We start from the raw sequence: 16368 nt of genomic DNA, 5'->3' as shown, positions 1-16368 counted from the left end.
TTAGAGAAGCCCAGCCCAGGGTGCCCAGGTCTTGGCCTGTGGTTCTGACTCGCCCGAGAGCCTAACCCTGCTCCTGCTTCCCTCCCGCCCCAGCTGAAGCAATTTGAACGACTGGAACAGGAGGTGTCGCGGCCCATAGACCACGACTTGGCCAACTGGACACCAGCCCAACCCTTGGCCCCGGGGCGGACAGGCGGCCTGGGGCCCTCAGACCGGCAGCTGCTGCTCTTCTACCTGGAGCAGTGTGAGGCCAACCTGACCACACTGACCAATGCCGTGGACGCCTTCTTCACCGCCGTGGCCACCAACCAGCCACCCAAGATCTTTGTGGCGCACAGCAAATTCGTCATCCTTAGCGCCCACAAGCTGGTGTTCATTGGGGACACACTGTCACGGCAGGCCAAGGCTGCTGACGTGCGCAGCCAGGTGACCCACTACAGCAACCTGCTGTGCGACCTCCTGCGTGGCATCGTGGCCACCACCAAGGCCGCCGCCTTGCAGTACCCATCACCTGCTGCTGCCCAGGACATGGTAGAGAGGGTCAAGGAGCTGGGCCACAGCACCCAGCAGTTCCGCCGCGTCCTAGGCCAGCTGGCAGCCGCCTGAGGGCCGTGACCCCAGGAGGGAGGCAGGGGAGGGGCATGGTGGTCCCAGCTCCCTGGCTCCCATCTCAAGAGTCGCTGCGCCACAGGCTTAGAGACAGGACCCCAGCTCTGCCTCAGGCCTGGTACCCTTGATGCCCAGGAATCTGTATATATTTATGACTGGGCAGGGTGTGGGGCCGTGCCTCCCCAGGAGCCGAAGCCCAGGGGTCAGCCAGTGGCCTTCCCCAGCGTGCACCATGGGCCCAGGGCGGGTCACCAGGCAGGGTCTGGAGTGTGAGGGCCCCGCAGCCTCCAGGACCTCATGCTGCCCCAAGGTCTGAGCCTGGCCCCGCGAGGGTGCCGTGTCCCCTGACAGGGCCAGTGCAGTTTGGTGTGTCCTCCACCTTACCAGGAGAAGACCCTGAAGAACTAGAACTATTTTTCATTACTGGTTTTCCAATCATTTGACTAATAGTCTCCATTTAAATAAAGTTTTTAAAATGAAGAGCAGCTGCCTGAGGGTGCCAGATGAGAGCACCCCGGGGCAGGTGACGGTTCCAGGGAAGGCACCCAGGGGCAAGTGCCATGCATGGCATCTCCCAGGAGGGCAGAGGAGTGGGTCTCTCCAGAAAAAAACTAAGGGACACTGAGGCTGGGTGTCTCCTGCAGGTGGGGTGGGGCCCTGGGAGCCAGGGCAGAGCCTGGGCCCAGGAGAGGAGTTGGGGTCGGTTTCGGAGCTACAAGGTCTGGGGCCCAGAAGGCACAGCCTGGGCGTGGCCCCCTCGAGCCCTAGGGATCTGCCACAGCAGCGAGCACCTGCCCATGCCCACAACTGGCATCTGGAGCGAGGGCAGATCAGGGCAGGAGCAGCTGCAGGAGGGGACGGGTTCCTGTGAGCCGAGGGCACCGTCAGGGGCTGCATCTAGAACTCTGCTGAAAAGAATCTCATCCCAGCCTGTGGAACTCCCGAAGCACACGCAGAATTACACATGGATCTGGCCTCCAAGTTGGGAGGGAGGGGCCTGGAGAAGACCTTTGCCCTGGGCAAGTGTGTGCCCCCCGTGGCTCCCCCACCCAGCAGCCCGCAGCCTAGATGGAAGCTCCAGGGTGCCTGGAGCCCCTGGTGCTCCTCCCAGCCCTGACCATTCTGCATGTCAACATGCGCCTTGGGTTCCCCATCTGTATGAAGAAGGGGGTAGTACTGGGTGATCTTCAAGCCCTCCTGATCTTACCTCTACAGAGGGGTCCCCGTGACAGCATCTGTCCCCTCAACTCAGCCACATCATGCTCAGCCCACCCTCCTTGGTGAGGACACAGAAGTAAAGGTGTCTGCAGTCGCTCTCAGTGGCTTTGTGTTTTACACAGACGTGGGGTAGGGAGGGTCTCAGCTTCCCAGGCATGAGCTTCATGATGTGGGCATCCACGTCCGGTGAGAACGGGAGGTGCTGGTGCTGCTCCAGGACACGATGCCCTCCAGGGTCCAGGGTCCATCCTGGCAGGCAAGGGCTGCCGGAGTTGCCCTGCAGGAAGGACAGGATGTGTCGCCAGGCCTGAACTGGGTGCCGGGGCCTGGGAGACCTTGACCTGGCGGAGTCCAGGGAGGGATGCAGAGAAATGGCAAGCGTGGGTGCAGGGGCTGTGCCAGGGTCCTGAGGCCTGGGTTCACGTGGCAGCCCCAGCTCTGCCATGCACATTCCTGGAGGGAGCTGGGGCAAGTGGCTTTCATTCCTGCCGGGGCGCCATTTGTCCTGTGAGCTGACCTTCCAGCTCAGAGGGCTGGGGAGAGGAGGGGGTCCCCAGGCACCCTCACCTGCCTGGTCCAGGAAGCTGTGAGCCTGAGGCCTGGGAAGGAGGCAGAGAGGAGTGGGGAGCCCAGACCTCCATCAGAGGAGTGGAGAGTCCTGGAGTACATTGAGAAAGGAACAGGAATGGGACTGGACAGGTGAGTCTGTGGAGACGCCAGGCAGGTGGAGTCTATGGAGACTGAAGGAGAACAGCCCGTGGCACGTGATTTTTAATGATTGTCTTTCCACTTTTTTCTACAATGAACAAAATTTTATCATTGAAGACACCTGTCAGGATGCTTTCAGACGCTTTAACACTTGGGAAGGAAAAGACAGCTGGGAGAGGTAGGTGCCCATGGGCCCTGGCAGCCAAGGGTGCAAGGTGAGGCCCAGGCCAGCTGGGAAAGGGCCCCTGTATCCTCTCACCTCCTCTGCCAGAGGCTGATTTGTCCCATGGTGGCGTCACGAGCCACCTCTGCCTGCCTGTGTGGCCTTGCATTAGCCATCCTTAGCACCTGGAAGGCCTCCGGGTGAGAGCCAAGGTCAGACGCCCCGGCCACCACACGGTGGCTCTTCTGGAGAGTGAGGGTGGCAGACGGCGCTTGGGCTCATGGGGGTGAGCCCCGCTTGGCCACTGAGTCTCATGGTGATCTCGGCATCCCTTTCTCACTTAGGGCCTCAGTTTCCCCACCTGCACAGTGAGGGCGCAGGACCTCCCAGGTTTCCCCAAGCTGTGATCCGGGTGGCCTGAGGATGTGCAAAGGTGGAGGTGGGGTGCACGGCCCGGGGTGGGCGTCTCCTGCAGGCTCTGCCTGTGGCCGGGGAATGGGGGTGCTGTTTCCCCAGCCTGCAGTTCATTTCCGACCCTTTTCCTGCTGGTTGCAGGGTGTAGTTGGGGTTGGGAAGAGGGGGTGAGTGTCATTCCTTGACACCTGGTGGGCCCCAACTCCTCAAGCTCAAGCCTCACCTGACCCCTAGTGGGCAGCGGTGACCACCCAGCCCCCGCAGAAGTGGAAGCCAGGTTTGCACTGGGACGATAGGACTGGCAACTCCCACAAGGGCAGGAGGGACCTGAGGGGTGAGGGCTGTGCAATCCTAGCACTTTGAGAGGCTGAGGCAGGAGGATCACTTGAGGCCAAGAGTTCAAGACCAGTCAGGCCATATAGTGAGACCCAAGTCTCTATGTATAAATAAAAATTGTTTAAACTTCCCCCACCTCTAGTTTGGCCACCACCCAGGGTCCCCCCCACTGCATGGGCAGGACCCCACTCTGATCTGCAGGGACACCTGCCAGGCCCAGGAGCTGGGGATGGCATCCTCCCCATGGACATCCTGGATAGGATGCTGAGTCAGGGTGGATGGTGGGGACCCTGCAGCCTGGGGTTGGGGCAGGGCAGCCGGCAGTTGATGGTGTCCTTAGGTGCCACTGCAGTGCCCACAGCCCCCTCCCCTGATCGCTGTGCACCCAAGGGAGTGTCCGTCCCTCTCCAAGCCCAGGGTGCTGTGACGTGGTGGCTGGATCTCCCTGGGGCCCTGTGCTCTCGTGGGCTCTGAGTCAGTGACTGGGGTGGATTGGGGTGCGGGGCCTGGGGACACACAAACCCAGGAGGCCGCCCGGGTGCAGAGGGTACAGGGGCTGGGGGTGGGGGGTGGGCAAGAGGTGTGGATGCAGGAAACCGTCGGGAGGCAGAATCTGCAGGGTGTGGGGGCCAAGGAAGGGAGGAAACATGCCCCAAGCATGGCTGAGGGAGCAGGGGTAGTGGCCAGAGGGGTAGGAGCCAGCTGGCAGAGTGTGAGGAGGAAGGGGAGGAGGATCTGGCCATGGAGGATGTGGTGCCCCCGTGTAACATGGCACAGTGCGGTTTTTTGCTTCTGGGCATTTGGGGCTGGGGATGGGCGTGTTTGACCTGGGGCTCCCAGCCTGCCTGAGCCTCGAACTTTCAAGAATCACTGCAGAGAGAGGGAAGCCCAGCGATCCAGAGAAAGGCCATGGGGTGTCAGAGGGTCCCCATCCTGTCCCCTGAGCCCACCAATCACGGCCCACCTCGCCACCACCCCCCTCATCAGCAGTCCTTGTGTTGATAACGCTCCTGGCTCCAGCATGTCTGGCAGCGCTAGGAGTGGCCCTGGGAAGATTCCTTGGAACCGCAGGTGTGTGCGGCCGGAGTGAGTTCGTCCCCCTTACTGCCCATGCCCTGTTGCAGGGCCCTGAGCAAGGGAGCAAGGGTGGGTGGCAAGAACCCTGCCGCCCGGGGGCAGGTGCTGAGGATGGGGGCCAAGGTCCTCCCGGTCCCCACCAGCCACATCCCCCGTCCGTCTCTGCGCCCCTTTTTATCTGCCTGTGTGTTTCTGGCCACTCTTCGGGAAGCAGGAGCCTGAGTGGTGGGAAAGGCGACTAGGGAAGGGTCCTCCCAGAGGCCGCCCGTGCCTGGCCCAGCCCAGCCCAGTGGGGGCCCAAGTTCTGGAGTGGAGTGAGGCTTTGGAGGCCCCAAACAGGAGACGGACAGCACCGACGTGTGCTCCACGGGTTTACTGAAGTTCTGTGGGGAGCAAGGTCGGAGGGAGCCACGGCCTCAGTTGGCAGCCAGGATCTCCTGCACCCGGGGTATGAGCTTGGTAACATGGGTGTACACGCCAGGGCTGGAGGTGGAGCAGGTGCCACTGCCCCAGGACACAATGCCCATGAGGGTCCAGGCTCTGTCCTTCTGGCAGACCAGGGGGCCGCCGGAGTCACCCTTTGGGAGAGGGAGAAGGGGACTTGGATCTGGCAGCCCAGACTGGTCCCAGGGGCCACTGGATATAGTTCCCAGAGTCCAGGCCAGGACCCCACACACAGCAGCGACTCAGCATGTGCTGTTGCAGGGGTCATGAAAGATCCAGCAGCTGCTTGTGTGGCTCATGCCCCTGGAAACCTGAGCCACCCTGGAATGGGGCCCTTTATTGGAAGCTTAGTAAAGCTGGTTTGACCAATAGAAGGAAGAGCCTGGTGGGGCTTGCCAAGGGGTCCTTGTGAGGGAGGGAGGGCTGCTGGAGCCCGCTGGACTGCTGGGATCCACTGCCCAGGTTGTGCACTGCACAACTCCAAGGGCCATTGGCTCTGACATTGGCCATGGAATTTTGCAGCAAGGTGACTCTGACATCAGGAAGGAGTAGGGTTAGTAGATGAGGGCAGAGAGGGGTGGGGAACCCGGGCCTCCGCTGCACCCCGCTCGCCTGGCCAGGGCCTGGGCGGGGCCAGCCTCACCTTGCAGGAGGAGACACCGCTGGCCCCAGCGCAGATCACCTCGGTGATCTTGCTGCCCCAGAACTTCCTGCATTGGGCATTGGACAGGAGGGGCAGGGCCGCCTGCTGCAGCTTGTCAGGGATCTTGTTGGCTGCAGGACAGGAGGAAGGTCAGGGCTCACCCAGCCCACTTAGGAGGGAGAGACCCGAGGCCGACACGCCTGCCCTCCCCTGCACCATCACCACGATGTTGGGTACGGCCCCTGGAGCCTCGGAAGCGCCTGTGGGACAAAGGGGGCCTCGGTCCTGCCCGGGTGGGAGCCCCGCACTGTGACTCCAGGCAGGTCAGCCAGGGCAGGGCTCACCCGGCCAGGTGCGCTCAGAAGCCCCCTGTGGAGGCTTCTCATGATCCGACCTGGATTTTATTTGCATTGGGGGGATTTTAAATTCAGAGGATTATCAATAAAGAACGGAAAGTTAGGAGGGTGTTGGAATTTACAGCCAAACAGTCACGGGGGCACTCCACAGCCAGGCAGCCCCGACCCCAGAGGCAGCCCCGCGGCCCCTCACCGTTGTACTTGGTCTTGCCCCAGCCTGTGGTGACGCACACTGTCCCCGTGGGGAAGTCATCGTCGGTGCTGGGCAGGCACACGGCGGACACCGTCTGGGAGAAGACGGCGGGTGTGGCCAGCTTCAGCAGGGTGATGTCATTGTGCACGGTGAAAATGCTGAAGCTGGGGTTCTTGAAGACCTGGGGGTGGGGGCCAGAGTGCCAGGGTGAGGCCCTGGGAGGAGGCAGGACCTGCAGGCTTCGAGGACACAGACTCCTTCCCTGGTGCCCATTAAGGAGCAGTCCATCCCCAGGGCCGGAATGGGAACCACGAGGCTGGGCCGGCCCCACTGGGCACCTGTCCCTGAAGCAGCCGAGGGATCTCCCCCCGTGCCCGCTGCCTCTGCCCTCTGCTGCACGGGGCCTGGGTACCTTGGCGATCTTCAGGACCTGGATGTTCTCCTCATCAGAGCCCTGGTCAAACTCCCCGGCCATGACCACATTGGAGGTCCTGGGCAGAGCGTTGTGGGTGAGAGAACATGCCCTGCTCCCCTCCCACCCAGCTGGGCTGGAAGCAGAGCCCGAGGCTGCCCGGTCCTCACCTGACCCCGCAGTGGGCGGCGGTGACCACCCAGTCCTCGCTGATGAGGGAACCTCCGCAGAAGTGGAAGCCGGTTTTGTCCTGGCAGGAAGATGGGGAGGGTCAGCAACTCCCACCTGGCGGCACCCCCAGCCTGGCCCCCACCCAGGGTGCCCACTGCCTTGCAGAAGCCCCCTCACCTGCAGGGACACCTGCCAGGGCCAGGAGCCAGGGACGGCGTCCTCCCCATTGACGATCCTGGTCAGGCCGCTGAGCACGGAGGGGATGGCGGGGACCCCACAGCCTGGGGGCAGGAGTGGGCGGAGGGGTGGGTACCACTCACCCAGGTCTCAGTGCTCCAGCGTCCTCTCACTCCCAACTCTTTTCCAGTCTCTGGGACCTAGGCTGGCTCCCACATCCCCTCCTCTGAGAAGTTGGCCCTGGCTCTCCTCTCGCCAGTGCTGGAATCTCCGGGTACAATTGAGTCCAAGGCACTGGACTGTGGGCTGCTGAGGAATGGGGTGTTGACCCCTCCTCAGTTCAGAGAAGCCACACAGGTGGAGCGTGCAGTCCCGACACTCAGGCTGGGAGGCCAGACTCTGTGGATTTGACCCTGGCTCCCTCCCTGCCCAGCTAAGCCGCTCAGTGTCCCCATCAGCAAAGTGGGGATCACACCGTTTCTGACCTCTCAGGTTTGGAAGAGTGAGCAGGCAGAGCGCCAGCTCTGCTCCTGGCACCCGGGAAGTGCTCCGTAAGCAGGAGTTTAAAAGGATGAGGCTCGCCTGAAAGGTTTGGACTGAACGGTGCCAAGCCCTAGCTGCCCACATGCTCACCGCCCAAGCCTGTACTGGGGCCACTGACTGTTGGGGGGTTTCCTGAAGGCCTCAGGGTGGCCCCCCAGACACCTACCTCCTCCCCTGGGAGCCTCAGGTCGGCTGGGGGTGAGGAAGGGGAGCGGGACTCCCCAGCTCCTGAGCTCCGAGGTGGCAGCTGAGCCTGGGACGGAAGCTGTGACCTGGTGCAGGTCTTGCAGTGCCCACGGCAGAGATGGAGCCGGTGACTCGCCCAGGCCCACACTGTGGTGCACAACTAAACTGGGAACTGGGACCCTGCTGCCCCTTGCTGGCCTCGGGGCTGGGAGTGAGGGGAGACAACCCTTCAGCCTCCGCGGGGCCCGGCCCTCACCGAAGGCGGTACCCAGGAGGGCTCAGCAGGAGAGGATCCAGAGGAAAGCCATGGTGCCGCTGGCGGGGGGGTGGGACGCCTGTCTGTGGGTCCCCGTTGTAGCCCTGTGTGCCGGCTGTTATCTGGAGACGTTGGGGCAATAATCCCTTCCCTGGAAGTGGGCAGGATGTGTCAGCGCAGGGCTGGCCAGGGAGCCTGGGATGACAGCAGCTGTGGCCTCAGCTGAGCTGGGCTAACCCAGGTGGCCTTTTACCATGGCCTTTCTCCTTCAGGCCCAGGCTTGGGCAGGGGCCTCCAGGGACTGAGTCCAGCAGCCCCGGGTTTGAGCCCCAGCTGAGTCTCTTGTGCTCTGCAAATAATTCACTTGATCTTTTCATGGTTTGAAAACCCCTGGGCAGGCCGGGGGTGGTGGCTCACGCCTGTAATCCCAGCACTTTGGGAGGCCAAGACGGGCAGATCACGAGGTCAAGAGATCAAGACCATCCTGGCCAACACGGTGAAACCCCGTCTCTACTAAAAATACAAAAAATTAGCTGGGCGTGGTGGTGGGTACCTGTAGTCCCAGTTACTTGGGAGGCTGAGGCAGGAGAATGGTGTGAACCTGGGAGGTGGAGGTTGCAGTGAGCCGAGATTGCACCACTGCACTCCAGCCTGGTGACAGAGTGAGACTCTGTCTCAAAAAAAAAAAAAAAAAAAAAGGGCCGGGCGCGGTGGCTCAAGCCTGTAATCCCAGCACTTTGGGAGGCCGAGACGGGCGGATCACGAGGTCAGGAGATCGAGACCATCCTGGCTAACCCAGTGAAACCCCGTCTCTACTAAAAAATAGAAAAAACTAGCCGGGCGAGGTGGCGGGCGCCTGTAGTCCCAGCTACTCGGGAGGCTGAGGCAGGAGAATGGCGTGAACCTGGGAGGCGGAGCTTGCAGTGAGCTGAGATCCGGCCACTGCACTCCAGCCTGGGCGGCAGAGCGAGACTCCGTCTCAAAAAAAAAAAAAAAAAAAAAAAAAAAGGAAAAAGAAAACCCCTGGGCAATGTGACCAAGTAGAGGAGAGACTGGGGGAGCAGGCCTGTGCCCCATGGTGTAGCCAGAGGCTGGGATGCAGGTGCTCCCCGGGTCCCAGGGGATGGCTAAGGAGGTTCAGTGAAGGCCCAGTTGACATCTGTGTTGGACACTTGGGCTGTGTACAGAGGAGGGGTAGCTGCCCGCTGTCCTCATGCTGGGCCACCCCTGCACACAGGTGCCAGCACACCTGGGCCCTGGAGCCAAGCATGTGGCATCAGAGGGCAAGACTGGGCCTAGGGCCTGATGAGAACTGATGGAGGCTGAACCTCAAGGCGGAGCATGGGCAGGGACACCTGGTTCCTAGAGTGGGTGGCAGCATGGGTGGTGGAGCCCTTTCTCAGCAACTGGGAAACGGGGGAGGGAGAAATTTTGGATTGAGGCTGCCAGGTGGAGGGCAAGTTCCCCAAAATGCACAAGGAAAGGGTGCCTCGTGGCTGTTTTTAATTCCACCGCATTGATGACTGCAGCATGTGTGTTTACAGCACGGGCTTTGGGGTCAGGCAACTGTGGAGCCGTGGGCAAATGAGTTGCCGTCTCTGATCCTGTATGTAATTGAGGACGTTTAGAGTATGGGTCCCATGACAAAAGGAAGAGCCTTCTTGAGCGCAAGGACCAGGCCAAGCACACAATCCATGCTGGCGGGGCCCCTACATTCCTCTTTCTTGAGTGAATCGCCTGTCCAGGCCCTTTGCTCATTCTAGAAGATTGTCTGGGGACAGAGGGGTGGGCAGGCACCAGCCAGGATGGGGCGTGGCCTGGTCTGGATGAGACGCACCCACCTCTGCACGCACGTGGGCTTCTCCTGCCAGCCAGCGCCCACCAGGCCCGCGGGAACAGCTGAACAAAACAAACAAATTCCTGCCTGTAGCAGCTGACTAGGGGAGGAGGCTGGAGAGTTTAGGGAAAAGAGTCAAGTTTTAACATAAGTAAAATATACACACCAGCGGCTAAGGAGTTATTATTATTACTGATACTGAGGGAGGGCCTCACTCTGAGAGCGACATTTAAGCAAACAGCCTAGGAGTTGGTGGGAGCAGCCCGGAGCATCCTTGGAGGATAGGAAACGAACCTGGGGTTGCAGGACCCAAAGAGGCCTGCGTCCTAAGGGCAGCGAAGGGCTTAGAAGTCAAGGGGGCAGGTCCAGGAGGGCCCTAGAGAAGATGGTACTAGAGCCTCGGGGGCAGCCCCTAGCTATAAGCTGGCTGGGGCAGAGGGGGGAAAGGGCGTGGCAGCCACGAGCAGTCAGCCCTCACCTGGCCTGAGTGACCCGTAGTCCCAGCTATGTGGCCTTGGGAGCTGACAGCTGGCCAGGACCCTGCCTGCCATGTCCCCACCCTGCACTGGGAGCTGACGGCTGGCCAGGACCCTGTCTGCCATTTCCCCACCCCACACAGGGTACAGAGGCTCATGGGGACTGTGCAGCTGCAGCTGGGGTGGGGGACAGGCACGCACAGGTGTCCCCACTCCACTGCTCCTGGGGATGGGACCCCCCAACCCACACTGCCCTCCAGCCCCCACATGGGATCTGGACCCGAACGGCGAGGAAGGAGCCCAGGGACACTCAGGACAGATGAGTCAGGACACACGCGACCCGGGGCCCAGGTGGGTGGGGGAGGTAGAGCTGTGGCCTTGGCCAGAGTGGGAGCAGGAGGGATGAGCTGGGGGTCCCCACGTGCTGCAGCCTCCTGGCTACCTCTTCCTTTACTTATGTTGAAATGCCCCCACTTAAAATGCATATAAAGCCAGGTGCAGTAGCTCATGCCCATAATCCCAGCACTTTGGGAGGCCGAGGCAGGAGGATCACTTGAGCCCAGGAGTTCAAGACCAGCCTGGGCAACATGGTGAGACCCCCATCTGTACAAAAAATAAATCAGTCAGGTGTGATGGCACATGCATGGAGTCCCAGCTCCAGGCTGGGACTTGGGAAACTGAGGTAGGAGGATCACTTGAGCCTAGGAGGTGGAGGCTGCAGTGAGCAGTGATCATGCCACTGGACTCCAGCCTGGGCGACAGAGTGAGAGCCTGTCTCAAGAAAAAAAAAAAAAAAGCAAGTGGATATAGGTTGATGACTTGTGAGGATCCAGGCACCCCTGTAACCACCACCTGCATCAAGGCAGAGACCATCTCCTTCACAGCCCCTTGGCAGTCAATCCCCCATCTCCAGAAGCAACCACTGTTCTGATTTCCTTCCCCGGAAGGAAGGTTTTGGTTTTGGTTGAGAGAGGCTCGCTCTGACGCCCAGACTGTAATGCAGTGGCATGATCACGGCTCACTGCAGCCTCAACCTCCTCAGCTCAAGCAATCCTCCCACCTCAGCCTCCCAAAGTGCCGGGATTACAGGTGTGAGTCTTCGCACCAGGGGATGTTGTTGTTATTGTTAAATTTAAAAAACTGTTAGCAGCCAGGTGCAGTGGCTCATGACTGTAATCCTGGCACTTTGGGAGGCCGAGAGGATCCCTTGAGCTCAGCAGTTCAAGACCAGCCTGGGCAACATAGTGAGACCCTGTCTCTAACAACAACAACAAAAAAAGCCAGGCATGGTAGCTGGCACCTGTAATCCCAGGTACTGGGAAGGCTGAGGTAGGAGGATGGCTTGACCCTGGGAGGTGGAGGTTGCAGTGAGCTGAGATCAGGCCATTGCACTCCAGCCTGGGCGACAGAGCCAGACCTTGTCTCAAAACAAAAACAAAAACAAAAAAACCTGTAAATTGTGGTAATACACATAACAAAATTGACCATCGCACCCATTTTTTGTTTCTTTGCTTGTTTGTTTTTGAAACAGAGTCTCACTCTGTCGCCCAGGCTGGAGTGCAGTGGCGCGATCTCGGCTCACTGCAAGCTCTGCCTTCTGGGTTCACGCCATTCTCCTGCCTCAGCCTCCCTGTAGCTGGCACTACAGGCGCCCGCCACCGCGCCCGGCTAATTTTTTGTATTTTTTAGTAGAAATGGGGTTTCACTGTGTTAGCCAGGATGGTCTCGATCTCCTGACCTTGTGATCCGCCCGCCTCGGCCTCTCAAAGTGCTGGGATTACAGGCGTGAACCACCGCGCCCGGCCCACACCCATTTTTAAGTGTACCATTCAGTGCTAAGTACATCCACAGCGCTGTGTGGCCACTCGTCTCGCGGAACTGAAACTGAATCCTGCCCATCTATTCGTTTTCAGGTTCTGGAGTTTCCTGTGAACAGAACCCAGGTGTTTCTGGAAGTCCAGCTGCTTTCGCTCGGCATCTTGTCTTTGGAGTTCACCCACGCTGTTGCAGAGAGCAGCAGCCTCTTCCTTTTTATTGCTGGAATGCACTACAGGTTGTCTATCTGTTCTGTAGTTTTGATCTATTACGAATAAAGCTGCTATAATAACTAAAACATATATTAAAACATCCACGGGCAAGTCTTTATGCGGATGTGTGTTCATTTATCTTGGGCAAACACCTAGGAGTAGGCGGGGCACAGTGGCTCACGCCTGTAATCCCAGCACTTTGGGAGGCTGAGGCAGGCAGATCACTCGGGGTCAGGAGTTCAAGACCAGCCTGGCCAACATGGTGAAACCCTGTCTTTAGTAAAAATACAAATAGTAGCCGGGCATGGTGACGTGCGCGGGAAGCTGAGGTGGGAGAATTGCTTGAACCCGGGAGGCGGAGGTTGTGGTGAGCCGAGCCAGCCACACAGCACTTCAGCCTGGGTGACAGAATGAGACTCTGTCTCAAACAAAAAAACACCTAGGAATAGAACAGCAGGGTTGTAGGCTGGGGCCTGTGTTTATGGAAACGGTCAAACTGTTTTCTCAGTGGCCATCCACTTTTCCTTCAGAGCAAAGCAGGATCTGAGTCCCGCAGCCCCCTCTGAGAGGTACCTTCCTAGAATTCCCTTGCCCCCTTCCGAAAGGCAGAGGACTTGGGGACTGGTACAAAATGGGGTTGGGGATGAGACTCTTCTCTTTTTTTTTTGAGACAGGGTCTCACTCTGTCACCCAGGCTGGAGCAGAGTGGCACAATCACAGCTCAGCACAAGCTTGACCTCCCAGGTCCAGCCTCCCAGGTAGCTGGGACTACAGGTGTGTGCCACCATGCCTGGCTAATTTTTGTATTTTTTGTAGAGACAGGATCTCTCTATGTTGCCCCGGCTGGTCTCAAACTCCTGGGCTCAAGCAATCAGCCTGCCTCGGCTGCCCAAAGTGCTAGGATTACAGGTGTGAGTTACTGACTGTGCCTGGCCGGGCCCCTTCTCACAGCACCAATGGACGTGTCTAAAATTACCAAGTGGAGCGATTTAATTCAGTGGTTCTTTGCCTAAACCCTTTCCACTGGGATTTGTCCCTGTCCAAGTGAGGCTGGGGGGATGTTTTCTTAGTGAAAGCGCCGTGTGCTCCTTGAGTCAACGAGATCCCGTGCAGCTTGCTTAGAAAACAATTGTCCCCTTGCTCCGTGTTGATGCCTGGCTAACAACAGTGGGGAGATGGGCTGGGGAGGCGTTTCCTGACCCAGGAGGGCAGCGTATGTGGGGACCGGCTGTCTAGCTCATCCCTCGTGGAGATCAGTGACGCCGGCCCAAATGAGAACCAGCGAGGGCTGTTTATTCAGAGCTTGCCCCAGCAAGGGAATCGGCCACTGTCGCTTGCATTGACCAAGACGCCAAGGCTGGCAGGGGAGAGGGAAAGCTTCGTGGATGGAAAAGGAAGGTTCGCTGTGTCCTGGCCGGTGGCTGTTGGTGTGGGGAAGGGGGAGACAGGCTCCTGTGTGGTCTGCGTGTTTGTCCTACTGACATTTGTATTGAAATGTTGTTTCTTTTTTTTTTTTTTTTTTTTTTTGAGACGGAGTCTTGCTCTGTCGCCCAGGCTGGAGCGCAGTGACCAGATCTCGGCTCACTGCAAGCTCCGCCTCCCGGGTTCCCGCCATTCTCCTGCCTCAGCCTCCCGAGTAGCTGGGACTACAGGCGCCCGCCACCTCGCCCGGCTAGTTTTTTGTATTTTTTAGTAGAGACGGGGTTTCACCGTGTTAGCCAGGATGGTCTCGATCTCCTGACCTCATGATCCACCCGTCTCGGCCTCCCAAAGTGCTGGGATTACAGGCTTGAGCCACCGCGCCCGGCGAAATGTTGTTTCTTTCTTTCTTTTTTTTTTTTTTTTTAAGAGTCAGGGTCTTGCTTTGTTGGTCTAGGCCAGAGTGCGGTGGTGCGATCACAGCTTACTATAGCCTTGACCTCTTAGGCTCAAGCAATTCTCCCATCTCAGTGTCCCGAGTAGCTGGGACCACAGGTGCACGCCACCACCCTGGCTAATTACTTTTGCAGAGATGAGGTTTCACCATGTTGCCCAGGTTCATCTTGAACTCCTGGGCTCAAGTGATCTGCCTGCCTTGACCTCCCAAAGCACTGGAATTACAGGTTCGAGTCACTGCACCTGGCCGCATTGTTTGTATCAACAGTGGGACCTGTCAGAGGTGATTAGTGCGTGGGGGCTCTGCTTCCCAGGTGGGATTAATGCCATTAATAAAAGGTGAGGGACGCGCGTCTCGTCCTTCTTTGCCCTTCCACCTTCCATCAGGTGAAGACATGGAGTTCAAGGCATCAGCCTGGGGCCGGAATTGCCAACCCTGCTTCTTGCCTTTGAACTTGTAGCCTTCAGAACTGTGAGAAAATACGTTTCTGTCCACAATAAATGACCCAGTCTGAGGTATTCTGTCTGGCAGCACTCAGGGCCTCAGGTGCAGGCGAGCTCCAAGTGGGCATTTTCTGTGGTTGTCAGGGCGTGTGTGGCTTTTCAGGGCTGGCCGGTGGGGGTCCTGCTGTTTGGCGCCCTGGGCAGGTGTGGGCAGTGTTCTCTTTGTTTTAGGTGGTCTGGCCCCTGTTCGCATGTGTATTCGGTCTCTCCCCTTCCATGCAGAGTTTTGTGTCCTGGACGCGGGTACCGGGAGCTCCAAAGAGCTGGGGCCATTTCTCAGTTGGCAGCAGGATCTGCTCTTGGAGGTGGTGGGGAATGCTGGGGTGGGTTCTACGGAGAATTGGTGTTCTCTTGTGGCCACCACCCTGGTTGTCACTGAGAGCTCTGATGCAGAGACAGATCGGCTCCCTCAGTCGCAGTAAGGGGATGCTCGTGTGGGCGAGGGAGTCTTGGGGAGATTTGGGTTTGTGGTTCATTATCCTTGTTCTCTCTGCCCAGAAGCCCCTACCCTGTCTCGGGGTGCCCACGCCTGCTGCGTAGCTCCTCAGGTTAGGGAGCACAGTGGGGTCGCCCATCGTGGATTTAACAATTTTTTTTTTTTTTTTTTTTTTTTTGAGACAGGGTCTCTGTCACCCAGGGTGCAGTGCAGTGCCGCGATCTTGCTGCAACCTCCACCTCCCGGGTTCAAGCGATTCTCCTACCTCAGCCTCCTGAGTAGCTGGAATTACAGGCATGTGCACCACACCCAGCTAATTTTTGTGTTTTTCGTAGCAATGGGGTTTTGCCATGTTGGCCAGGCTGGTCTTGAACTTCTGACCTCAGGTGATCTGCCTGGCCTCCCAAAGTGCTGGGACTATAGTTGTGAGCCACCGCACCTGTCCTAACAGGTCTTGCACCTCCAGCCCTGATAGGCCCCTGGCTTGTCCTCAGCCACGTCTGTCCTGTGGCCCCTGGAGATGTGTGTGGGCTTCTCCAGCGCTGCCTCCAAGGCCTTCTGATTGTCAGCCACGCTCTAGGCTGAATATTCCCTTCCTTCAGCTTCTCCTTTTCCCTGAATTTGCTCTCCACAGCCATTGGAAGAAGACTTCTGACTCCACAATACTTAACAGCTTTACCGAGCTGTCATGTGTAATTCACGTAACATACAATTCACCCATGTAAAGTGTGCAGTTTGATGGATTTTGGCTTATTCCATTGATTTTATTTAATTATGGTAAAATATATGTAACATAACATTTGCTGTTTTAACATCTTCTTTTTTTTTTTTTTTTTTTTTTTGATGGAGTTTCGCTGTTGTCACCCAGGCTGGAGTGCAATGGCGGGATCTCAGTTCACAGCAACCTCCACCTCCCGGGTTCAAGCGATTCTCCTGCCTCAGCCTCCCGAGGAGCTGGGAGGACAGGTGCACACCACTACACCCTGGCTGATTTTTGTATTTTTAGTAGAGATGGGGTTTTTCCATGTTGGTCAGGCTGGTCTCGAACTCCCTACCTCAGGTGATCTCCCCACATTGGCCTCCCAAAGTGCTGGGATTACAGGTGTAAGCCACCATGCCCAGCCCATTTTAACCATTTTTAAGTGTACAATTAGTGGCGCTAATTACATTATACAATAGTAATTACATGCACAATTTGTGCAGGCATCACCACTATTTACAAAATTCTATACCCCGTGAACAATAACTCTGCATTCCTCTCTCCCCTCGGTGCCTATGGGCCTCTAACCTAGTTTTTGTCTTTTTGA

General features: G+C 58.2%; 1 protein-coding gene and 1 non-coding gene across 9 annotated transcripts in view; one reads left to right on the top strand and one right to left on the bottom strand.

Moving 5' to 3' along the window:
• The window catches only part of LOC105491272 (BCAR1 scaffold protein, Cas family member), a 45695-nt gene extending 43772 nt beyond the window's left edge, over nt 1-1923 (top strand). For all 8 annotated transcript variants that reach the window (XM_011757498.2, XM_011757497.3, XM_071084961.1 and 5 more), the window contains exon 7: nt 94-1923. In XM_011757498.2, the coding sequence (XP_011755800.2) occupies nt 94-606 (513 nt within the window). In that variant the 3' untranslated portion in view covers nt 607-1923. The remainder of the gene's footprint in view (nt 1-93) is intronic.
• A 4648-nt stretch (nt 1924-6571) lies between these two features.
• On the bottom strand, nt 6572-7390 carry LOC105491273 (uncharacterized). The gene is made up of 3 exons (XR_011616576.1): nt 7065-7390; nt 6744-6823; nt 6572-6652 (listed from the first exon to the last, which is right to left on the bottom strand). It is a non-coding gene; the product is annotated as an uncharacterized protein (transcript).
• Between the last annotated feature and the right edge of the window lie 8978 nt (nt 7391-16368).

The sequence above is a fragment of the Macaca nemestrina genome, chromosome 18, assembly GCF_043159975.1.
Source record: "Macaca nemestrina isolate mMacNem1 chromosome 18, mMacNem.hap1, whole genome shotgun sequence".
NCBI classification, from domain to species: Eukaryota; Metazoa; Chordata; class Mammalia; order Primates; family Cercopithecidae; genus Macaca; species Macaca nemestrina.
The sequence above is the reverse complement of the archived record's forward strand: the minus strand, read 5'-3'. Positions and strand labels throughout refer to the sequence as shown.